General features: G+C 38.4%; 1 protein-coding gene across 3 annotated transcripts in view; it reads left to right on the top strand.

Moving 5' to 3' along the window:
- LOC150105032 (TGF-beta receptor type-1-like) overlaps positions 1-27,140 on the top strand; it is a 458,896-nt gene that overhangs the window by 366,231 nt on the left and 65,525 nt on the right. For all 3 annotated transcript variants that reach the window (XM_090395458.1, XM_090395460.1, XM_090395459.1), the window contains 3 exons: positions 7,075-7,232; positions 14,731-14,970; positions 25,778-26,008. In XM_090395458.1, the coding sequence (XP_090251584.1) occupies positions 7,075-7,232; positions 14,731-14,970; positions 25,778-26,008 (629 nt within the window). The remainder of the gene's footprint in view (positions 1-7,074; positions 7,233-14,730; positions 14,971-25,777; positions 26,009-27,140) is intronic.

The raw sequence follows: 27,140 nt of genomic DNA, 5'->3' as shown, positions 1-27,140 counted from the left end.
GGTGAGAAGAACATGAAACAAAAGATACAAGTAGATAGAACTGATATAGAAAATGTAGAACAATTCACATATTTGGGAAGTAAACTGACATATGACTTGGACTGTAAAAAAGAAATATAAAGATCAGGATTGCAAAGGGAAGAACAAATCTGAAGGCCATGGATAACATCTGGAAAAGTAAAGTGATCAGCCTGCAAACAAAACTAAAAGTACTGGAAACATGCATCTTTAGTGGTGTACTGTATGGATCTGAAACGTGGGTAATAAATAAGGAATCAAGAAAAAGAATTTTGGCATTTGAAAGAACTTGTTTCAGGAAGATTCTAAGAATAGGACGGGTACAGAAAATCACCAGTGAAGAGCTCTATCAGAAGTTACAACCAAAACAAAATCTAATGCAGAAGATTATAAAACAGAAGCTGCAATTATTTGGACACATCTGTAGAATGAGTGAGGACCAGAAGATAAAGACATTTATGTTTAGACATTTATATTTATGAAAAGTGTAAGCAAAGTGAAGAGTTGAAGTATGTATCAGGTGGTGAGACAGCTATGGTTGAAGAAAGCCAGAATGTGAGTGAAAATAGTGGCTTGATAGGGAATTGCGATGTACAAGATGGCAATGAGAGCGGTGATCAAAGAAAGAGTGAAAGCAACTATACAGAGAGAAAATGGTTTAAATGATAAATAAAAATGAGGAATTAAAACCATTTTCTCTCTGTATAGTTGAACTTGTTTCAATAAACAAACACTTGTTTATTTACATTAGCCGAATCACTCTGGAAAGAGTTTTGCAGGTGCTCTAATTGCCGCTGCACATTTTGTATCACTGCACGCTACTTAGCGATCTTATTTGTAGGAAGTGAGATCGCTAAGTAGCGTGCAGTGATACAAAATGTGCAGCGGCAATTAGAGCACCTGCAAAACTCTTTCCAGAGTGATTCGGCTAATGTAAATAAACAAGTGTTTGAAAGGAAAAATAAGCGTAAGAGTGGGAGAGATTCTGAAATGAAGGAAAGAGTGTTGTATGGTGACTTGTTATTAAGAGGAATGATAGATGGGAGTGTAACTAAATCGTACTTACCGGGTGCAAAATTTAAGGATGTAAGTGATAGTATTAGAGCGCAAAAACAGAGGGTGAAAGAATTGATAGTTGTGGCGGGTACAAATGAATTGAAAGGAGATAAATTTTTTTATGAGAGAGGACTTGAAAGTATTGTTAATGGTAGCTTAAGAAAAGAGTGACAGAGTTAGACAGAGAGGAGTTTAGAAGGAAAGCCATAATCGCAAATGACATTATGCACAGGTTATGCAGACGGTGTGGTGTGGAATTCGTGGTCGTGTGGAATGAGTTTGATGGGTGAAAGGATTTATACAAGATGGATGGCCTGCATTTGAATGGATTTGGTGTGTAGAGACTGGAAAAAGTGTTGCTGAATGAAGTGAAAATGGATGTGCAGAACCAGGGAAACTAGACCTACCAAGGAGAGGGGGGGAGTGGATATGCAGACATCAGTGAGATTTGAGTGTAAGAATGTATATAATGTACCCGAGCCAGTACTAAGGACAAAAAATGGGAATGGGATATTTAGAATAACGCATCAAGATACGGGTGGGACAAAGGGTTCACTGCATTTCATGTATACTAATGCCAAGAGTATTAGGAACAAGAAGGAAGAATTTTTGGCCTTCATTGGCTCTTCCTGGCCACAGGTTATTGGCATTAGTGAAACATGGCTGACGGAATATGATATAGTTAGTGGGATAGAATGTGTAGGTTATAGTGTGTTTAGGAGGGACAGAGAGAATAAAATGGGGGGGGAGTGTTATTGATGATAGCTGATGAACTGCAGCCAAGGAGAATTGAAGTTGTATCACAGGATAGTGAAAAGAGCTCATTTGAGACTATTTGGTGTGAGATTGAGACTGGCAGAATAAAATATACAGTTGGGTGCTGCTATAGACCAGGTGATGGAATAGATGGTGGAGATGGTATGCATAAGCAAATAGAAGAAATGAGTGGAAGGAGGGGTAATTATTATGGGAGATTTCAAGTATGGTAACATTGATTGGAAGGAGAAGAGGATACATGGGAGGAAGGAATTGGATTTTATGCGGTTATTAAGGGATAACTACAGGGTGTTCGGGATAAATTTGACAGTTTCGTAAGGAAAAAGAAAATCTTCTTTGTATCTATTAAATTTAATGAATTGACAAAAAAACATTACAGGCAGAGTTAATTACAATACTATCAACAAGATTTACTCAAAATAACCACCATTAGCATCGATCACAGCTTCAATTCTGCTTCGGAACCTCGAACAAGCTGATGCTACAGTCTCCCTGGGAAGGGCCGCAAAAACTGTTTTAATTTTATCCATTAACTGGGCTTTTGTATTACTGGAAGTGCGATTGGTGTCTTTTTCAACTGCGCCCCATACAAAATAATCCATGGGGTTAAGGTCTGGGGAGTTTGGAGGCCAAACATTTGGACTGGTGAAGTCGTAGAAATTTTCAGACAACCATTTTTGACTTTTCCCAGAGGTGTGGCAAGGGGCCGAATCCTGCTGCCATACATACGGCCTACCATTGGCTACCCTTGTTATCCAGGGCTTGACTACAGTTAGCAACTCCACGAACAAAGCCCGAATTCCAATGCCAGGGTTCTTCAACACCTGTTCCTGCAGATTTGCGAGGAATTCTGCTGTATACGAACGCAATCAGATCGTCTGCTAGGGATCTTTCTTCTTGCTACATCCTCGTAGTCACCATTGCAAGTCTCTAGTTCATGCCTGATTGTTTTTACTGTATTCAGGGAGCATTGGGCAGCAGTCGTAATATCCTTATTTTGATGGCGGGCACGAATCATCATGATACAAGTTATTCTCTTCCATGATTCAGGTGGGTTCCAGCTATCCATCCTTTCTGACATCTTGTATATGAATGAAGAAGGGTCCAAACTTTTAAATGAAGAGAAGTGTGTGTTAATACATGTAACTTACGGAAAAATATAATTAATTATAAATATGTCAAATTTATCCCGAACACCCTGTATCTGCGACAGCATGTAATGGAAAATACTAGGGGTCAGAGAGTGCTTGACCTGGTAATTGCATCTGAGAATTTGGCTGTAATGAATATGACCACGTTGCCACCAATTGGTGAGAGTGATCATAGGGTCTTGACTTGGGAGGTGGCTAAAGGTGTGGAATTTACAATTAAGACCGGGTACATGTGGAATTATCGGGCTGATAAGTATGACAAGCTTAGGAGATTGATTGGTACAGTGCCATGGCATTTATAACTGTAAGGCCTAGAAGTTGACAGTTCATGGGAGGCGGTTAAGAAGTATTTGCATGAAGCAATGGCTGACTGTATACCTAGAGTTCTAATAATAAATCAAGTAGGAGTTAAATGGATGAATAACACCATTAAGCTTGAGCTGCAAGAAAAGAAACTGTCAAGGGAATTTAAAGAAAGAGGTGACCTGCAGGCACACGAACGGTATAAAGTGCAGGCCACAAGGATAACGAATGTGTTAAAAAAGAAGCATAAGTGGATTATGAAAGAAAACTAGCTATGCAAGCTAAAGAGAATCCCAAACAGTTCTTTCAATATGCTGCAAGCAAAAAAAAAACTGTACATGGCAAAATGATTTTAAGGAATGACGATGGTAAGGAGGTCACTGAATCAGTGGATATAGTGGAGTTACTGAGCAAGCACTTTGCAAAAGTATATCATCCAGGTGGTGACATTGAAAAAATGAAGGAACAATTAGTTTATATGGGAATAGTGATGAATGAAGTGGAGGTGAGTAGTCTCTTACAGAACCTTAATGTGAATACATGTGTAGGATTTGATGGTATACTGGCACGGGTCTTGCATGAAGCGGCTAAAGAATTATCAGTGCCCTTGACCATGTTGTTTAATCTGAGTCTCGGGTCCAGTTTAGTCCCGAAGGTGTGGGAAAAGGGGAAAATAGTTCCATTGCATAAAGGAGGATCCAAGACTACGGTTGCAAATTATCGACCGATCAGCATATCAGGAGTCGTTGTTCAAGGTCTTGGAGAAAGTAGTCAAGGGAAAAATACAGGAATGGATTGATGAAAATGAGATATTGTACGGGGGGATAACATGGCTTTGTGAAGGGTAGATCATACCTCAGTAACTTGCTCACGTTTTATAACACAGTGACGGCTGAACTGGATAAGGGTAATGGGTTTACAGTGATTCTACTGAACCTTGCCAAGGCCTTTGACATGATACCACATGGAACTCTAATCAGTAAACTGGAGCAGATGGGGATGGATATAGGGTTGGTGAGATGGATAGGTGGGTGGTTGATGGAGAGATATCAAAGAGTACTTTATTCAGGAGTAGAGTCCAAAAGACGGCCTGTGACTAGTGGTGTGCCGCAGGGTTCTGCTCTTGGACCACTGCTGTTTAATTTGTTCATTAACGAAGGGAAGGATCTAAGAGGAACAGTTCATTTGTTCGCTGATGATGCAAAGTTAGGTAGGGCGATAGTGAATGCAGAAGATGTCAAAATCTTGCAGGATGACTTGGATAGATTGGAGTTCTGGGCTAAGGAGAATGGATGTCAATTTAATATGCCAAAATGTAAGGTTATGCATTTTGGAGTGAAAAGATTAGCAACAGTATACCACATTGGTGGAACTATACTCCAGGAGATTGGTGAGGCCAGGGACTTGGGAGTGTTGGTGGATAAGGAGATGAAGTTTAGGGGGCACATTGCAAAAGTAGCTAAATCAGCTCATCAACTCACTTGGTTGTTGAAAAATACCTTGATGAGCAGAGACAAGCAAGTTATTGTACCTCTGTACCGAGCCTTGATAAGACCTCATCTCGACTACTGTGCCCAGATTTGGTCACCTAGGTTCCTTCTTGATGGGGAGGAGGTGGAGAGGATCCAGAGGCGAGTGACTAAGATGATAGCGGGTCAATAGAATGAATATGAGAACAGGTTGAAGATTTTGGGTTGCAGAAATTAGTTGATTGACGGAAAAGGGGAGATGTGATTGAGACATTCAAATTGCTAAAGGGTTTCTATAGGATTAATTCAGAGGATATTTTTGAGATCAGGACTGGTGGTGGGAGAACTAGGGGACACCTATGGAAGCTGGGCAAGAGTGTGGTTAGCAGGGGTGTTAGAGCTGGGTTCTTTGCTTTTAGAGTGGTAAATGAGTGGAATAAGCTGCCAGAGTCTGTTGCGGGTGCTATGACAGTGAGTGAGTTCAAGGCAAGGTATGATAGATACTGTGAGAATGTCATATAGTTGTGTGGACATGATGTTTAGGGCCTCTCTCGATGAATCTAAGGGCTCCCTGGAGTCGCCCGTAATAATAATAATAATAATGTTTGGTATTTTGGATGGCTTAAACAGAAGAGGTAGACCATTCAGAGAATGGATAGACGATATAAAAGACTGGTGTGGAATAGGTGTACAAAAACTGCGACACTGTGCACTGGACAAAGAAAGGTGGAAGAAGATAGTGAAGCAGACATCGGACACCAACGGGCACTGAGTCCATGGTTCATGATGATGATGATGATGATAATTACCCTTCCTTCACTAACCAAGTTGTTTATACATTTCTTCATCATCACCTTCCACATTCCCAGGCCTATAGCAACATCTAACTAAATATGTCTTCCTCTCAACCTCCACGTCACACCACACTGCCTCATAACCATTTCCACTATTTCTCCCTTTCATGTCTACCTTATGTGGACTTAATTCCCCTGCTATCAGCACATACCAAAGTAAATGGATTGCTTGGATGTTGAAAAAAACATGCTAACAAGTAAAGATAGGGAAGTTATTATCACTCTTTATAAGGCTATGCTTTGGCCACATGTTGATTGTTGTGCACAGATTTGGTCACCTGGGTTTCTTAGGGATAAGGTGGTAGAAAAGATTCAGTGACAAGTGACTAAGCTAGTGACAGATCTGTGGAATTCTCCCTATGAGGATAGGTTAAAAAGTTTAGTTGATAGGAGGAAAAGAAGAGACATGATAGAAACTTTTAAAATATTACAGAGGGTTTATAAAATTGTTGCACAAAAAATGTTTCAATATATGACAAGTAATCAGAGAATTAGGGCCATCTGTGGAAGCTGTGGAAGAGTGTTGTTAGTTGGGATATGTGGATCAGATTTTTTACATAGAGAATTGTGAATGAGTGGAATGAATTGTCAGAATTATTTGTGAGTTCCCTGACAGTGAATGAGTTTAAGGAGAGGTATGATAGGCTTCATGTGTATAACAGTAAGTTTGGGTCTCCCATGATGAGTTTCCAATCTCCATTGAGACTGGATAACTTTTATTATTATTTATAATAATAATAAAAGGTGCTTGCTACAGGAATCTGTCACAGTCCATTGTGAAGCAACTATGAAAAATGACCAAGTCTATATTAGGTCAGAAGCACCCCTGCAGAATATTCTTAGCATTTTATGGACGTGTGTCAAAATGTTTCCACAGCTTCACCTACTTGATCAGAGCACGGTGAGAGTGTGTTATTGATCAGAACCACACCCTCACTCACCCTGAGGGCATGGGTTGCATTAGTAGAGTGCCTTCTTACTACACCCTGATGAATTGAGATTGCTCTGCAGACTGAAGAGAGGCACTACTCTCCATTAGGCAGGTATATATAGTAAACTAGATACAGTGCACATATATATATATATATATAATTAATAAACTCCTGATTATTTATGTTCATGATGGAAAGAAAACAGGTATTCTGATTTAACATTTATTATGCATATACATGTATGTACAGTAGTCATTAATTTTGTTAAAATATTTTAAAATAAAGGAACTTTGAATGTTTCCATGAACCACTTAAATTGTTTCTGTTCTCTATCCATAAAGTGAGTTCATAAGATTAGTAATGAATTCTTAATCATGAGTGTTTGTTTTATTTATTGTTTTAAAATTCACAATATATGCATCCTGGATAATTGGGAGGTTTATTGTATTTATTGAAATCATGAGCAAAAAGTTTTACTTCTGTTAAGACACTTTTTTTTTTCCCCCATTGTTAGATGTCTTGACAAAGCAAAAATATTTCCACCTGAGTATCCTCTGTGGTGTGTAAAGCCAGAAATTAGTATTGCAAAAATGGTCTTGCATTGTTGCAAAGATTATGATTACTGCAATCAATATCTTCGACCCACTCTTCCTTCAGCTACAGCTGCATCAAGTAAGCTTTTGGAAAATCAGGTTTAAACATTGTTTTTTAAAAGTATGATGCTATTTACATCAGATTTTATACTAAGGACATTTCTTTGTGTCACAGTGATAATACTATGGGAGTTGAATGAGTTATCACAACAGAACAAAGTAAAAAAAAAAAAAGAAAAAGAAAAGAAACAAAGAAAATACTTTATTACCAATATTTTGCCTCTAGTTTATAATCACGATCGAGATTAGAACAATCACAGTATGTTACAAAGTGTCTAAGTAGTATGAGTATGAAATATATATGCTGATTTCCAGAATACTCTTTCACTTCTGAAATGGCATGTTTTTAAGGTAATAGTTTTCTCCTTCTTGCTATACGGAAGATGTTGAGCACATGCTCTACCGGTCCACTTTTCTATATTGATTCACAGATATATTGTTTTCGTGTTTTTTCTTTTTGCCTATAATGGAACAATTTAGCAGATGATCCATAATGGGCAAATTTATGTTGGCAATGTATCCTGTACACTTCTGGTACTGATAAAGGATGGATTCATCTTTAGATAATGATAAGGAAGGCAAGTTTGGATATTGGATTATCCTCCCTACCGGCCGATGAGCATCTGAAGGTATAATAATAATTATTGTTATTATTATTATACCTTCAGATGCTCATCTTCTTAATATAAGGAGCTACTACTATTTTGGAGTAGTATGTTCCCTGTTAGTCTGCATGTTACTAGGAAGAGGAAGGTGTGGAATGCATTGCCGTGGAATGCATTGCCTGAGAGAGTGGTGAGAGAGCAAGAATGGTCAATGAGTTCAAAGAGTGATATGTATGACTTGTGTTTCCTAAGAAGGACCACGATTTTTCCTAAGAAAGACCACGATTTTTCCTAAGAAAGAGCACATTTGAGGCTATTTGGTGTGAGATTGAAACTAGCAGAACTAAATATACAGTTGGATGCTGCTATAGACCAGGTGATGGAATACATGGTGGAGATAGTATGCATAAGCAAATAGAAGAAATGAGTGGAAGGAGGGAGATTTCAACTATGGTAACATTGATTGGAAGGAGAAGAGGACACATGGGAGGAAGGAATTGGATTTTATGCGGTTATTAAGGGATAACTATCTGCGACAGCATGTAATGGAAAATACTAGGGGTCAGAGAGTGCTTGACCTAGTAATTACATCTGAGGAGTTGGCTGTAACAAATATGACCACATTGCCACCAATTGGTGAGAATGTTCATAGGGTCTTGACTTGGGAGGTGGCTAAAGGTGTGGAATTTACAATTAAGATAGGGTACATGTGGAATTATCGGGCTGGTAAGTATGACAAGCTTAGGAGATTAATTGGTTTAGTGCCATGGCATGTACAACTGCAAGGGCTAGAAGTAGATAGTGCATGGGAGGCGGTTAAGAAGTGTTTGCATGAAGCTATGGCTAACTGTATACCTAGAGTCCGAATAATAAATCAAGTATGGGTTAAATGGATGAATAACACCATTAAGCTTGAGCTGCAAAAAAAGAAACAACTATGGAGGGAATTTAAGGAGAAAGGTGACCGACAGGCACATGGACAGTATAAAGCGCAGGCCAGAAGGGTAACACGTGTGGTAAGAAAAGCAAAAAAGGATTACGAAAGAACATTGGCCATGCAGCCTAAAGTGAATCCTAAACAGTTTTTCGATATGTTGCAAGTAAACGAAAAAATGTATATGGCAGAATGATTTTAAAGAATGCCGATGGTAGGGAGGTAACTGAATCAGTTAATACAGTTGAGTTACTGAGCGAGCACTTTGCAAGAATATATCTTCCAAGTGGTGACATTGCAGAAATGAATGAACCAATAGATTATACGGGAATTGTGATGAATGAAGTGGAGGTGAGTAGTCTATTGCAAAACCTGAATGTCAATACATTTGTGGGATTGGATGGTATACCAGCTCGTGTCGTACGCAAAACGGCTAAAGAATTGTCAGTACAATTGACCATTTTGTTTAATTTGAGTCTCTGGTCTGGGTTAGTCCCAAGGGGGTAGAAAGAGGGGAAAATAGTTCCACTGCATAAAGGAGGTTCCAAGACTGCTGTTGTAAATTACCGACCGATTAGCATTTCAGGAATCGTTGCCAAGGTCTTGGAGAAATTAGTCACGAGAAGAATACAGGATTGGATAGATGAAAATGGGATACTGTATGGGGGACAACATGGTTTTGTGAAGGGGTAGATCATGCCTCAGTAACTTGCTCACGTTTTATGACACAGTGATGGCTGAACTGGATAAGGGCAATGGGTTTACATTGATTCTACTGGACCTTGCCAAGGCCTTTGACAGGATACCACATGGAACTCTAATCAGTAAACTGGAGCAGATGGGGATGGATATAGGGTTGGTGAGATGGATAGGAGGGTGGTTGATGGAGAGATACCAGTGAGTGGTTTATTCAGGAGTGGAGTCCAAAAGATGGCTTGTGACTAGTGGTGTGCTGCAGAGTTCTGTTCTTGCACCACTACTTTTCATTTTGTTCATTAACGATATAGGGAAGGATCTGAGAGGAAGTGTTCACTTGTTTGCCGATGATGCAAAGTTGGGTAGAGTAATTGTGAGTGGACAGGATGTCAAAATTTTGCAGGATGATTTGGATAGTTTGGATGGCTGGGCTAGGGAAAATGGATGTCAATTTAAGTGTAAGGTTATGCATTTTGGAGTGAAAAGATTAGCAGCAGTATATCACATTGGTGGAACCATACTCCAGGAGATTGACGAGGCCAGGGATTTGGGAGTGTTGGTGGATAGGGAGTTGAAGTTTAGGGGGCACATTGCAAAAGTGGCTAAATCAGTTCTTCAAATCACTTGGTTGCTGAAAAATACTTTAACAAGCAGAGACAAACAAGTTATTGTTCCTCTATATCGAGCCTTGATAAGACCCCCATCTAAACTACTGTGCTCAGATATGGGCGCCAGGGTTTCTTCTTGATGGGGAGGAGTTGGAGAGGTTCCAGAGACAAGTGACCAAGGTGATAGCAGGTCTGTGGAATGAACCTTATGAGAACAGGTTGAAGATTTGTGGGTTGCAAAAATTGGTTGATAGGCAGTAAAGGGGTGATGTGATTGAGACATTCAAATTACTGAATGGTTTCTATAGGATTAATCCAGAAGATATTTTTGAGAATAGGACTGGTGATGGGAGAAATAGGGGCCATACATGGAAGCTGGACAAGAACGTGGTTAGCAGAGGTGTTAGAGCTAGGTTTTTTACTTGGAGAATGGTGAATGAGTGGAATAAGCTGCCAGAGTCTGTTGTGGGTGCTATAACCATGAATGAATTCAAGGCGAGGTATGATAGATACTGTGTGAATGTCGAATAGTTGTTTTTGACATGATGTTAGGGCCTCCCTCGATGAGTCTGTCGACTCCTTGGAGATGCCCGAAATAATAATAATAATGATAATAATAATCCTCTCTTCTGACACATTCTAGCTATTATATTGTACAATATTACTGCTCTTCAGCTCAGCTCATCACTATCATACCAGGCAACACAGACACACTATCTTTCCTCTCTGTGTTTTCTTTTGTACAACCTCCAGTAATAATCTGATATCTCTCTCTGCCCAATTTACATTGCCTCTCAAGTCCACAATCATCTCATCCACCTCTTCACCCATAGTTGCCATAGCCACTCTTTCCGTCGTTCCTCCAGGAAAACACTCCCTATGCATCCTATCTTACACCCCACAGATCTTTGAGTCCCCATACATCACACCTCTTACCACCCTGTTCCTCAATTGCTCACCTGCATCTTTCATTCTCTCTCCTCTAACACTTTCTTTCTGTGTTCTCCTACTTACCTGTCTTCCTGACATCACTCTATCCCTGGTTCCAGCACTCCCTCGCATTCTTATCATTCCCTCTCTCCTGCTCTTTCCATTCTCTCATCTTCTATCATTCCCATAACTCTCTCACACATTCCCTCTCTTCAACTATTCCTATTCTCTCCTCTTCTATCATTCCTATAACTCTCTCTCTCTCTCTCTCTCTCTCATTCCCTTTCTTCTACCATTCCCATAACTCTCTGTCATTCCCTCTCTTCTACCATTCCCATAACTCTCTGTCATTCCCTCTCTTCTACTGTTCCTATTCTTTCCTCTTCTATCATTCCCATAACTCTCTCTCTCTCACTCATACTCTGATTTGCCTTGCATTCATCTCTTCCATTTGCCTAATCTCATCTTTCACACTTCTCATCTCATTCCTGAGACATTTCACCTGCTCTTTCAGCTCATCTCTCTCTCTCTCTCTCTCTCTCTCTCTCTCTCTCTGGAAGTCGGCTACTCTTGTTTGCCATTCATCCTCCCAATTGAGAACCATCTCTGAAAATTGCACAATCATTCAACCTTTCCACACTCCCCACTCTCGTTTTTTCATTCATATTTCTCTCGTTATTCTTGCCCTCTATCATACCACTCATCTCTCTATGTGGAGAATCTCCCCCGCCTTTGACTCAATGAGATCAATTATAGTCATCTCTAACTCACCAAGTTCCTCCCACTGGCTGCATTTTGCGCATATACATATTTTCCCTTCTCTCACCTGCCACATATACAACCACTGGGACGCATGCATTCCACAAGTTCTGCATACCATAAAATCCTTTGTTATGTCACTCAAAAATGGAATCCTTAAATGGTGGAGGACTTGGTGATACACCATTTGCAATATTGGAGCTGCTGCTGCCGCCATTATTCAAAATAGTGTTGAAGAACTATTTTGAATAATTACAACTAAATGCTAAATAAGTATAAGTGAGTACTTATTTAGCATTTTAAGACATAGGTATAACTATATAAGTATAAGTTAACTATAAGTATAAAACATATTTAAGTATACTACATATCTAAATAATGACAACTTATGTTATCTTCTTCTCTTCCACTGCTATGCATCCAATTCTGATCCCGTCTTCTCAGTAACTAAAAATGCACAATATAGAGATAACAACTAACTCCAAAAACAACCATTGAAGGACACTTGTATTACAGAAAAACAACGTAGCACAAATCTCGACAGAAGTCACACTATTCACCAATTAAAAAACTTTAATCTCAGATGTTAATCTCAGCTCTTTGCTTTATGCAGATGATGTTATACTTCTAAATAAATCCGCTACAAGTCTGCATGATTCTCTAACTAAATTGAATAACTGTTGTAATAGATATGGTATGAAGATCAGCAATAACAAGACAAAGACAATGAAAATAGGCATTCTGCATTGTGAATGGAGAACCTACAGAACAAGTAAAACATTTCAGCTACTTAAGCACGATTTTTAGTGAAGATGGTAAATTAAATATGGAAATAGACAACAGAATCAACAAAGCTCGTTTGGTAGGAAGTTAATTGAATAAATTTATATGGAATAAGAGAGAAATTAGTCAAAACACTAAATTAGCTGTATACAAGACAGTGTTCAAACCAATTTTAACTTGTGGATCTGAGATCTGGGTCAGAAGTAAAACACTTGACCAAAGACTAGAGACCGCAGATATGAGAATCCTGAGAAAGATTAGGGGCATGAACAGATGGCATCAATGACAATATCATATTAAAAATGAGGATATTAGGAAAGAACTTGACATTGTCAGTATCCAGGAATGCACTAGCAGAGCTAATCTCAGGTGGTATGGTTACTTAAACAGAATGGGAGATGAAAGATTAGCAAAACAAGTGTTCTCTTCCAGGTTGTCAGGAAAAAGACCCAGAGGAAGACCAAGATATAGGTGAATTGATACGGTAAGAAGTGCCTTAGAAGATAGAAATATAATATCTGATAATGTTGGAGTCTTGACAAGCAACAGACTGATTTGGAGGAAAATTGTAGATAGGAAGTTAGTAATGATGTAAATTTTTCATGCAGTACTATCATATCATGTACACCTCTTGAGGGTACATGGCAGGAATTTGATGAACTATTTTGCTTGTACTACAGTTGGAAAATTTTACATATAAAACACATGCTTTTGCATGTTGGTGACGAATTCGTACATCGCCTTATTCCTTTCTTCTCTGAATGAACTGACTCTTCTTGGCAATCTGCCAGCCAGGGTTCTCGCATCTGTGGTCAGAGAGTATCTGAACTTACTTAACTACCTTTCCCACTGCAATGTTATCTTTTGTTCTACTTAATAACCCTCTGATATCCTTATTCATGTTGTTTTTCTGTCTGGCTAAATTTTTTCTCCTATAACCCACACTATTTCTTTGGTTTGTTTACATCTTATCCATCACTTCAATTGCTCTGCTTATCTTTTCTTCTGAAACCTTGCGAACCCTTTCATTTGACACGTTTGATAATGTAATTTCCATACAGTCTTGCTTTTGAATCATTTATTATCTCATTCACCAGCTGTTTTACACTCAGTTATTTTGTATTCTTTAATTTATAATTTCATACTACATGAGTTTTGTCTTATTTCTCAACTTCATCTCAATGGGAATACATGATTTGAGTCTTGCTTACTCTTAATTTCATTCACTCATTAAAATTCCCTCATTTATTCATTAGATGAGTGAATTTTAATGAGTGTAATTAAAATTTCATGTAATTTTAATAATTACATGAAACATCATTATTACTTAATGATGTTTCATGTAATTATTATTAGTTCATACTCATGATTTGAGTCTTGTTTACTCTTAATTTCATTCACTCATTAAAATTCACTCATTTATTCATTAGATGAGTGAATTTTAATGAGTGTAATTAAAATTTCATGTAATTTTAATAATTACATGAAACATCATTATTACTTAATGATGTTTCATGTAATTATTATTAGTTCATACTCGCTGTTTCCATACTCACTAACAGAAAATGCATTCCATATTGATAGTTAGTTGCAGAGAGCTCTGAAGAGTGAAACTTAAGTTTAGTTCTTTCAGGAAGATTTGAATATACTTTAAATAGCTGTGATAGATTAGTGGGAATATTGTTTTAATTTTGCTTAGTGCAAGTTTTTCTCTTCTCAGTTCAGAAGTGTACTTTTGTATGCTGCCTTCACATTGTAAGAGTTGTGAATACACAACTCTTACAGTTGTGTATTCACAACTGTCAGACAGGTGACACGTTTATCTTTAAAGGGCCTTACCTGTTGTTAGCATTTAATTTTGAAGTATTTATCTCTTTAATTTTCTCTTTTTACCCATTAGTTAAGATACCTGAAACTTCCTATTTGGTAAATATAGCATTTCAATTTTTGCACTGCACCTGGAAATAACTCCCCATCTTCTGACAAAAGAGACAAATTAACTGAAGAATACACAAAGTTAACAGATCTAATCATAGGTTTTAGTTGCCTTATTATAACTGATCAGTTAGTCAATCTCAAAACAATTTTCACATATGCATGTGATTTACTTATTTCATGTAGAAAATAATTGGTCATATATTAACAAATAGTAGATATTTTAATTTTGTAATTTAATAATATTCAAATTTTTTTAAATTTTAGCTGCCAAAATTAGTCAACCTGGAACGCGCTTAGGAAATGCTGAACTGGCAATAATTATTGCTGGTCCTATCTGTTTTGTGTGTTTTGTTTTTGTAATTGGAGCTTCTGTTTGGCAACAGAAACAGAGATTAAGAGGGTACCGAGCTGATGTAGAAGGTGTAATTGAAAATGGAGAACCTGTTGGCATAGGACAAACTCTAAAGGATATGATGGATATGACCACCTCTGGATCTGGCTCTGGTAATTTTTTTATTCTCTTCAGGCTCAGTTAATCTTCATTTAATATAAATTGTCATAATACCCATTAAATTCACAAGTCATATTTGTGTACTTCCTAAATTATTGATTTAATTAATGAAGAAAGATGAATACTGGTTAGTTTTATGATTTAATGCAGTTTATATGCAATTCTTATTAAATCACTATTGAGAACTTATTAAATCTCTCTTTCTTTCTCTCTCCCTTTCTCTTTTTCTCTCTCTCTCTCTCTCTCTCTCTCTCTCTTATTCTTGCCTTCTGGACTTGTGATAAAACATTAACTGTTAATGCAGGAAAGAATTCAAAACTATATAATAGCCAAAATCATACAGTTCATCTTAATTGTTATTATGAGTAATACACTGATTATATGGAATATATGAAAAACAGCATTAAGTGCTTTCCTAACCTCAATTATGCATATGTGTTTTTTTTTTGGGGGGGGGGGATTAGAATGCACTGCCAAGGTAGTGTCATTGAAGCTATACATACATACATACATACATCTTCAAGGCCACTCTTCCTAATTGGGTTGTGGGGGCAACAGCTGCAAGAGGAACTTCCAATGGTCACGATCCTCTGCCACCAAGCTCAGGTGTTCTGGTGGGATTCCCAAACGTGTCCACCCAAGGTTTTGAATATAATCTATCCAGCGAGTCCTTAGCCTTCCACGTGGCCTCCCACCCTCTGGCTTGGCAAAGAGGGCCTGCTGAGGGAGCCTCTCTTGTGGCATTCTGACCAGATGCCCATACCAGCGTAACTGTGATCTCTCAACATGGAGAAGCAGTGGTTGAGTATTGAGGGTTTCCCGAATTGCAGAGCTTCTGACTCTGTCGAGTTTTGTCAGCCCTGCAACCCCTCGAAGGAACCTCATTTCAGCCGCTTGGATTCGTGTCCGCATTCTTTCGGTCATTACCCAACTCTCATGACCATAGGTGAAGATGGAGACATAGACTGTATTGAAGACAGCCAGCTTTGCCTTCTGGCTTAACTCCTGCTTCAATACTACCGAACGGCCAAGCTCCTGCAATATTGAGCTTGCTAAGCCAATTCGAGTATCTAGCTCTACACGTCCCATTTTCCACCATTCGTGAATATGGACCCAAGGTATTTAAACTTCTCCACCTGTCTCATTGGGACTCCACTTACATTTAGAGTGCACTGGGATGGTTGTCTTGAGACCACAAATGTTTCAGTTTTGGCCACACTGATCTTCATTCCGGCGTCTGCACAAACAGCTACAAACCTATCCAGGGTCCGCTGGAGATCATCTGTGGAAGAGCTAAGCAGAACTAGGTCATCTGCAAAAAGCAGACGTCCAATGCTACATTTTCCAATTCTGACACACTCACTGCCTCGGCTGTGCCTATCAATCCAGTCCATAAATATTATTAAAAGGAGGGGTGGCAGAACACACCCTTGGTGGAGGCCAACGGAGACTGTGAAATGTTCAGACTTTGTGCTGTTTACCCTGACACAAAACGCTGGACATTCATACAGGGACTTGATGGCAGCTAATAGTTGACCATCCACTCCATACTCCTGTACTGCTTGCCAAAGCTTATCCTGAGGAACCCGGTCATATGCCTTCTCCAAGTCCACAAAACATGTGTAGACATTCTTGGCATATTCCCAAGATTTCTCAAAGACTTGCCTTAAAGTGAAGATTTGGTCAGTTGTGCTTCTACCAGGACGAAAGCCACATTGTCCTTCCTGGAACTTTGACTCAACTATGCTCCTGCACTGTCTTTCCAAGCACTTAGCATACACTTTCCGAGGCAGGCTGAGCAGAGAGATGCCACGATAGTTACTGCAATCCTTCTGGTCTCCCTTCTTAAAGACTGGTATTATTATGCCTGTCTGCCATTGCTTTGGTGCTTGCCCAGATATCCAAGCAGCCTGACACACTCGAGTCAGCCAGAGAATACCGTCTCAATTTAAGGCTTTTAGCATTTCGGGCAATTTCATCATCACCAGCAGCCTTGCCCGATTTTAGCAATTTTATTGCTAAATGGACCTCTTCTGCTGTGAGACTAGTCATTGCCCTGATCTGCACCTCTTGGATATCCACAACTGCTGGACCGCCCGGGTTAAGAAGGCTCTCAAAGTATTCCCTCCATCTGTGGAGGATATCCTTTTCGGTTGTTAAAAGTGCACCATCAGAGGCCTTAATTGCCCTTGCTGTGCACGATTTCCTCCCTCGAAGGCGGCGGATGGTCTGCCAGAATACTTTGTTTGCATTTGCATAGGATGAGTCTAATCTTTCTCCAAAGGATTCCCAAGCCTTCTGCTTTGCTGTCTTTACTGCCTTAGCAGCAGCTTTTCGTGCCTCAGCATACCGCAAACGCATCTCAGGTGACCTGACTCTAAGCCATGTTAGGTAGGACTCCTTTTTTGCCCGGACATTTTTTCGGACGTCTTGGTTCCACCAAGGTGTCCTTTTCTCACTGCCTGTTGCCATGCCGAGCCGCTTTCTGCCACACCACGAGAGTGCAGAGGCAGTGACAGCTGTTCTGAACAGCTTCCACTCCTCCTCAACATCTGCAGTATGCTTGGGAATCTCTTTGAACCTGGAGGAAATGTCATCTGCAAAATTCTTCCTCACAGCCTCGTTTTCCAATGTCTCCCATTTCACGCGGTATAGCTGCTTAGGCCTACCAGCGTTGATGGTAGCATCTGGTTTCTGAAGCCGTAGAGTGCACACAACAAGGTGGTGGTCAGTTGACAGTTCTGCACCTCTTCTCACACGAACGTCCAACACTGAGGAAAATGGTCTGCTGAGACTATAAAGAAGTCAATCAGAGACCTTTTTTCTAGTGTATCCCTGTACCAGGTATACTTATGGACTTCTCGGTGCTGGAAGAAGGTATTCATTATGGACAAGCTGTTAGTACAGCAGAAGTCCAATAATTTCAACCCATTCGTGTTAAGGTCAGGGGCACCGTTCCTCCCAATCACACCCCTCCATGTCTGGTCATCTGTTCCAACATGTGCATTGAAGTCACCTATTAGCAGGACTGATTCCATGTCTGCCACCCTGTCAAAAGCAGCATCCACTTCCTCTAGGAAGGCAGAGTATTCTGACTCCAGATTAGGTGCATAGGCTTGCACCACAGCCAAATCATGGTTTTTCATCTGAAGCCTTAACACACATACCTGTCCCCCCAATGGGATCCACTCAGCAACACAGTCTGACAGCTGGGGCTTGTGAGTATCCCCACACCTGCCTGAGCAGACATTGTCGGGCTCACACCAGAGTAGTAGAGCTTCCACCTCTTATCCAGGTCGACAGTTCTAGAGCCTCTCCTCTTGGTTGAAGAAAGCCCGACTAAGTCTAGCCGGTAGCGCTTGGCTTCCCTGACCAGTTCCAACTCCTTCCCTGTCAGAGAAAAGATGTTCCAGTTGCCTAAAGCCATAGTCTGGTGCCATTGTCGTTGCCATTTCTGTCCTTTTGCAGAACCATTTCTTTGCGCTGCCCCTAAACACCTCCCCAAATGGGTAGCGGGCCCATTGATGAAGTTTCCTCTAGCAGAGTGCTGAGGAGTGGTGTCTAAGGGAGACTGCAACATATTTTTCGAATGGGTCCCTCTGCCTAAAACCCGAACGCGTCCCTTGGTAACCCACGTGACGGACGATGCGGTATGAACATTTTTTGATGGCCTGATCATGTTACAGTGTTTGATAATGTCCTGTTAGCGCAAGACGAAATGACATAGAAAAATAGGAAAGATTCCCCTCGAATACTCTAATAGTATTCGGAGGAAGGAGCAAGAAGAGAAGAAAGAAAGAATCAAGGGAGGAAGAGGAGTCTACAGATAATGTAACAGATGTATATTACATGAAGTAAGGCATGGTCCATCATCAGGTACCTCGGGTTTGCCACACCCATACTCACTAAAGTGAGCCCCTGAGGAAGTCATTGAAGCTAAACAGGAAAAATTCTTTTAAGATGTAGACATATGCAGGATTCGAATGGATCTTCTATGATGCACTGGTGTGTTTTTTTTGGCTTAATGCTGCTTGTTATATGGCAACACAATGAGTTAATTTAGACACCACAAAAAAAAAACTTTTTCCAACTAATCAGGAAATCTTCACTCTGTAAGAAACACTGTTTGCCTCTCTCTCTCTCTCTGTGTGTGTGTGCGTGCGTGTGTGCGTGCGCGTGCGCACGCGAATGCATGCATGTTTGGAAGATAAAAAGAATATATAGCACAAGATAAATATACAGCATACATGAATAATAAGTTGAATCTAAGTTTTTGGTAAAACTGAGCAGTCAGCTTCAACATTATTTACATAAACAGATTGATCAAACTGTATGGAATCTTCAAATTTAAAGCAGACAGATTTCTTTTAAAAATGCTTTGTGAAGTTTCTAAGAAATTATCAGAATTTAAATTGAAATAACATTATTCACATCATTAAAGTTTAATTAATGATGTGAATTAATGAATCTCACCCATAAACACTTGTAAAATTGTACATTTATGCTGTGGGTTGCTAATCAGGTCATTAGATAATCTGGTTCCCTTCTTCTATAGACCAGACGTGGTACCTTTTCAATCCATTTCAAGCTTCAGTAAACAGGGTAGTGATCTCTCTCTCATGCCAGGTAATGACAAAAATCATCCTCCAATTAAAAAAAAAAGACACTTACAAACATCCATCCTGCAGTGGGATTTGAATCTTTAGGGCCTATTGGTTGGAGAACAGAGATGTAGCCATTTACCAGCCAAGCTGGTGATCACTCAGGGGTTGTGATGATGATGCATATTCGTTACACATGGTGAAAACATTTTCTTACTAAAGTCTAGTATACAAACTTATATGCTGAACATCAGTCACAATGGCACATTTTATATGGAAATTATGATATATAAATTATATATTGTCATATATATATATACATACATACACACGATAATTAAAATAGTTTAATTATTTTTGATATTTTCCCAAATTATCACTTCCATTTTAATTAGACCTACATACATTCTTAGCTTTCTAAAAATACCATTACTTTTTTTTTATTATTAATATCAAGTCCATGCAAGGAGTTTCAAGATCTATAACATGACATGTCATGTGTGCAAGTGGGTGATTAGTTTTTAATGTGTTTCTTGAAGAGTTAGCTGTTCTATGCATTGGGGAAATTTTCCAAATGATATAGAAATGTGGAAGTTGGTTCACTGAGCCTGGAGTCATTAAGTTTGCTGGTCAGCATCCATATGATTGTATATGGATGTTGAGCAAAATGGAGAAATAGCAGCATCCAGTTCATTGGAGCAGCACCCATGCAAATACCCACCGAAAATAAATAATTCAGAAATTGAGCATCTGTGGAAAAGAGATTGTAGAGATTCACAAGTGAAAGATCATTTATTAAGTGAAATCTCTCTTCTTCTTCTTCTTCTTCTTCTTCTTCTTCTTCTTCTCCTCACTCTCTCTCTCTCTCTCTCTCTCTCTCTCAGATACAATCCACCATGGTAAGTGAGGTTTTTGGTGTGCCACTATATTAGACCAGTAAAGTTGAACACATTTGAGATTTGTAAAGTGTTAGGAGTCGAGAAGAAGAGAAGTCATGTTTAGAACAACAACAAAAAAGTACCAATTTTTTTGGAGGCTGAACATGATGGACATGATGTTTTTTATGCCAGGATAGGCTAGTTCTCGTAGACAGGCTTATACATTGGTTATGCATTATTAAATCACTTAAGGAATTGAACAACGTAGATACGAATATAAATTAAATTACACTTTAATAAATATTTCTGATATTTTGGCAACGTCACATTGCGATCTTCAAAAGGAACTTACAAAAAAAGGCACGTGCACATAGGCACTACAACCCAGTAACTGAGAATGAAGAGATGAAGCTATTGTTCTCCTAAAAGTCCTGATGGTGCCCTCTAGCAGGCTAAGTAGGTGTTCTTGGCTGTTGGGCTGAAGGTCTGCTGATGTAAGCCTCCCAGTTTGGGGCAGTCACATACAACCAAATTTGTTGAGGTTTGGAGAGTTTCTTAGGGCTAAGGCTGATTCCATAAATAGTCTTTCACATTTGTATTTGCTGCGGTGTATTACTGTAACTTTCTTCCACCGTATTCTGTGGCATGTATCCGGAGCATGGTCTGCAAGACTAGAATGGCTGTACTTGTGAAAACAGAGGTAGTCCTTGTGTTCAGAAATTCTTATATTCACTGTCCTGCCTGTTTGACCAAAGTAAGACAGTTTACAGCTGCAAGGGATGTGGTATACACCAGGTAGGTCTAGGGGAAGTGGTTGGTCTTTAGTGGAGCAGATAAGGGATGCCAATTTTCTGTATGGCTTGTAACAGGAGGTCAGGTCATGTTTTTTTAAGATTTTTGTAATTTTTTCTGAGATGCCTCGGATGTAGGGAATGGTGATGGATTTAGAGTAATCCTTGTTGTGGAGGGGGGGGGGGGGGGGAATTCCTTTTGAAGATGGCAACGTGACATTGCCGAAATATCGGAAATATATTTTAAAGTGTAATTTAATTTATATTCGTATCTACGTTGTTCAATTCCTTAAATGATTTAATAAAGGATAGGCTAGATGTGAAAGTCAGACCAAGAAGAGAAAAATGAACTTGGTTAGCCAACTGAGTGTTATCAGAATGAGGGAAAGTGAGGCAGAATATAAGGTAGGATTATGCTGTGGTAACATTAAAATTTACTAAAATATCTTCAACTCCCCTTTTTTTTTCTTCTTTTTATTTATTTATTTAAATAGCCCATAAAAGATTATTTGTAATCCTGTAGACATTTTGTACCATGGGTGGGCTGGGGATTTGTTTCCCCCTATTTTTATAAATTTTGTATATTTTTTGTATTTTGCATTTATTTTTTACTTGAGAATAGCTAGAAGATCAGTATTTAAGGTGTTGATCATACGAGATCTTGAAGCTTGAGTCATGTGAGTACTACAAGATTTTTGTGAATGCAAAAGAGGAATGTAATGTAATCTCAAAAGCAAATCTGTAATTAGGATTGGATGTTAGTGAGAGAATTATTATTGATATATAAGGAAAAAGTATACCCTGGCATTGATAGTAATATCAGATTGGAGGGAACCATCCACCATGACACACTGTGAATGACCAGAGAAGAAGCTGGCAGTCCACTCATAAAAGATAATTGAGTGACCCTAAGATAGTAGCTTGGAAAGATGACCATGATGCCAGACTTGATCTTGGAAATATCATGGCTGACTGCTTGTGATTTTGCAGATCTCTCCATGTCCTGTAGGTTAACGAGGACATATGCCATAGAACAAGAATGGCAGAATCCATATTGGTAATCACTATTTAACTGATGGTTATCTAAGTAGTTAAGAAGCTGGTTGTTGATGCTCTTCTCCATGATTTTTGACAATATTGAGGTAAGGACAATGAGATGGAATTTTGATGTCTGATTTTTATCTCCCTTTTTAGGAACTTGATAGATAAAAAAATTTCATTGTGTTGGATAGCCATATGAAGAGGCTTGTAAAGGTGATAGAGGATTGCTTTTAATTCTGGATCACAAGCTCTTAGTATTACTGGAGGGATATATTATCTGGATCAGAGGACTTATTAGTATCAAAGCTATTGAGTATTTTTCAGATGTCCTTCTGACAGAAGATCAGAGGAGGTATGTCAAGGGTGATTTCTGAAATAGTGGGGGGAAAATTTTCCTTTCAATTATTAAATCAGAACAGATGCTTTATCAGGAGACCAGAACCAATGATCTGACAGCAGAAAAGAGACATAGATATTTGATAGGTAACCCCAGTTGGCACCATTCTGGTACCATAGGATATGAGGCTAAGATTGGCTAGAAGAAGGATGATCTGTAGAAAAAGAAACATGAACAAAGTTATGGTCAGAGTTGCCATGAGGAGAGCTAACATCAGCAATGTATTGAGGGGAGGGGAGAAAGAAAGAAAAGGTCCAGGGTATTGAGAGAATGATGGAATTTTCTGGATTTCTGGTATGTTAGATCATCACTGACAGCAAACAATTCAGATTCTCTTTTAGCTTGGTCTATAAATTAGAAAAGAGGAGCCAGTCAGAATTATGGAATCTCCAAGGAAGGTTATTATTATCTTAAGACTCCATGGGGTCAAACACTCATCTAGGAGGTCCCTTGTCATACACACAGCTAATCATACCTTGCCTTAAATGCATTCCAATTCTTTGCAGACCCCATACTCTCAGGCATTCCAATCATTCAGAACTCTACATGCAAAAAACCTTCTCACTTCCCTGATCTCCCACCATTTTATGGAAAACATCTTCAACATTGATCCTATAACAATCCCTTACCAACTTGTATGTCTCTATCATATCACCCTTCTTCCTCCTATCCACTAGATTCTGTAAATTGCATCTTCTCAGCCTTCCCTCATATTCAACATTCCAGAGATCAGTCGCCAATCGCCTCTGGATCCTTTCCAACATCTCTTCAACATTTTTAAAACCAGGTGACCAAATCTCTGCATAGTGGTCCATATGTGTCTAATCAAGGCCTTATACAATAGAACAAGAATGTTCTTACTTTTACAAGTCAGTCTCCTCCACATCATTCCCAGAATTTGTTGTGTTATCATGACAATTTTTGGCAGTGTGTCCTCTAAATTTTAGATCCTTATCCACCATCACCTCAAGATCTATTTCCTTCACCTCCAGCAATATATCCCTACCAAGCGTACATTCTACATCCCATCTTTGTTTCCCAAATTTTAAAACCTTGCGTTTTCCAACAGTCAACTGGCATCCCCACTCCCATGCCCATTCACTCAATCTATTCAAGGCTTCTTGTAAGGCCAGGACATCTTCTCTACTCCTCATAATTCTTCCTAACTTTGCATCATCTATAAACAATTTAATATCCCCATCCAAATCTTCCCTAATATGAGATATTACTCCTATTGCACAACTTGCTAATACCTATCAGATAGCCAATCTTATTCACTAGTCTAATATCTAATCCTATCTGCTCTAGTTTGACTATCAACTTATCATGTGGTAATCTATCAAAAGCCTTTGCAAAATCTAAGTATACTACTGCATATCCATCTCCTTTGTCCAATGAGGCCATCACTTTATTGTAATAAGTAAGTAGATTACTAAAACATGACCTCCCCTTTAGCAAATCCATGATGTCCATCAAAGATAATACCATTGTTGTCAACCCAATTCTGGATCTTGGTTCTCACCAGCCTCTCCAACACTTTAACCACAACAATCATTAGGTAGCCAGCCTTTGCTTTAAATTATTACCAGTAGTTGAGGTCATGGCTGTCATTGTCAAGACTTGAAGTGAGAGTACAGCAGACAATTGCTTGCCACCATTTCATATAAATCTTAAATGGTATTATTGTTGGAAATAGTGTGAATTTGCTGAATTGTGGGATTAAAACACAAGTTAAGTTTCCTGGTGAAAAAAATCCTACCTGTCTTTGCTGTAGCCATCGTTTGACTAACTTGGGAACCACCTGGGGAAAAAAAATCTAGTCAAGTCCTCTAGTCAATGATTAGAATTAAACCTGTAATAGTCTTTCTTTCTCTCAAGCATTATGGATGCAGAATTATCAAGATTATTCAGGTGCTAGCCTGTATTATTTATTTTTAATTCCTATTTTTAAGAATTATTTTCATGTGATGCAGTTTAATAAACTTAAATTTGCAGAGTACAGTCATACCCCGACTTACGCGAATCCGGAGTTATGTGGTTTATTATATGTACGTATTCCCATCCTGCTTCACGCCTCACCCCTAGTCATATCTTTCAGGCGCCAGCCACATTCGCCAGTGTTGCACATGCTGTGAACAAGCACTGACGTGTTTCACGCAGTCTCCATTCATACAAGATTTTTATAGTCTATAAACCTTGCGATTGTTTAATGTTATGTTCTTGATAAAAATTTTATCACATAAAAAATAATAATGTCATCCAAAAGAAGCAAGACCGATTCTTCTACAGCTAGCAAGAAAAGAAAAACATTGACTTTGGAAACAAAACTCAACATTATTAAGGATTTTGAAGGTGGAATGAAAATTTGTGAGCTAGCAAAGAAGTTCGATCTACAGGAATCCACAGTAAGAACAATCATAAAAGAAAGGTTTACAGATTTTGGAGGACATAGATTCTAACGAGGAGCGAATTGTAGCTGCAAGGCAAGGAATAAAAAAATCATTAGCTTGCTATGAAGAAATTTTGCGTGACAAGAAAAAGACATTATGCCATCAGACGAATCTATTACATTTTATGAAACCTTCGACATTGAAATAATTTTCTTTTTTTTTTATGTACGAAAAACTACAATTATGATTATATTTCTTAAAAAATATAGGTGTTTTTGTAAACCTGGTCCCAATTGTAGGTTTGCATATATAAATTACATGCAAAATTATACCCCGAGTTATGCGAATTCGACTTAAGCACTTTTTGTTGGTCCCACTTACCGTGTAACTTCGGGGTTTTACTGTATATTGAAGTGATATATGCAATTAAAAGCAGATTCACATAGACTTTTGATGATTGTATAAACATTTGCAAATAATATGAGAATTAAAAATTATGAAATAATACTAATGCAGTTTACTAATAATACTTATATATATATATATACTAATATATGCTTATATACTAATAATAATACTAATACTAATGTGGTTTACTAATGAAATAATATTAATAATACTAATAATAATACTAATGTGGTTTACTAATGAAATAATATTAATATTAACAATACTAATACTGTACTCTCACTTCAAATGTAGGTCTTCCATTATTGGTTCAACGAAGTATTGCTCGCCAGATACAGCTAGTAGAAGTCATTGGGAAAGGCCGCTTTGGTGAAGTATGGAGAGGACGGTGGAGGGGTGAAGCAGTAGCAGTGAAAATATTTTCTTCACGAGATGAGCGTTCATGGTTTCGTGAAGTAGAAATTTATCAGACTGTGATGTTGCGGCATGATAACATCTTAGGTTTCATTGCTGCTGATAACAAAGGTAACACATAATACAATAAATATTATGATAAAATTAAAAATGGAAAAAACTTATGTAAATTTCATAGTAAATGCAGATTTTCAGTCATGTATCATGATCATTGTCACTGCAATTGAATGATTTAAAGATCAGAATAATAATTAAAAAACAAAAAAAAAAATGTTATAAATATTCAATGTTACAAGCAGAAGGAGTGCTCAGTTTTTATACTCCTAAATGAAAAGTACTTAATTTGTAGTAGAAACACACATACATACATACTCTTAAAAAAAATAACTAAAATATTGAGAATATATAAATATTACATCTATTTATGTAATATTTATATATTTCTTTTAAAAAATGACTTATGTAGTATGTTAATATTTTCCCACAACTTAAGTGTGTGTGTGTGTGTGTGTGTGTGTGTGTGTGTGTGTGTGTGTGTGTGTGTGTGTGTGTGTGTGTGTGTGTGTGTGTGTGTGTTATAGCAGGATCTGCAAACCGTATTGTCTGTCTCATGGAAATGGATATACTCTTGCTGCCCTTCTAAATATACCATAGCAGAATTACCAGTCTGCTCATAATATGAAAGATCACCAGAGCGAGGAACCCTTCCTCCCTGTAGGAAGGAAAATTACAGTAAAGGCAGAAATTGCATATTATAAGGTTTGTGTGTAGGCCTATGGAATAATAATAATTATTATTATTAGGTTTCCATAGAGTCACTGTGGAAGGGGTCACTGTGTTCCTTAAGTGGACTATGGTTATCATGTTGTGGTTTTATCTATGTGCTCTCCACATTCACTGTTCATTGTCAAACAATTCAATTAAAAAAATATGCTTCTTACTCCCATGCTCAACATTTCTTTATAAAATTTCCTGTCTCATCTACTTTGCTTACTCCCAGCTTTTATTCTACCAGATTAATTACACCTGACTAATCAGGTGTAATTAATCTGGTAGAATACTTTCAGTAACATACATTTGTTATTCTTGTCTTCTGTTTAACAAACACAATGATTTATCATCAGACCTCCATACATAGTCAAAAGATTCATTGTAGGAGATTCACACTCACACACACACAAAAAGATCATCGAACTGTTCCTCAAAACCCATTGACAGTTTCTACACTTGCCATACTTTCAAG

The sequence above is a fragment of the Typopeltis vanoorti genome, chromosome 7 (genome assembly GCF_054136105.1).
Source record: "Typopeltis vanoorti isolate ZY-2024b chromosome 7, IOZ_Tvanoo_1.0, whole genome shotgun sequence".
NCBI lineage: Eukaryota > Metazoa > Arthropoda > Arachnida > Uropygi > Thelyphonidae > Typopeltis > Typopeltis vanoorti.
This window is presented reverse-complemented; position numbering and strand designations above follow the sequence as displayed.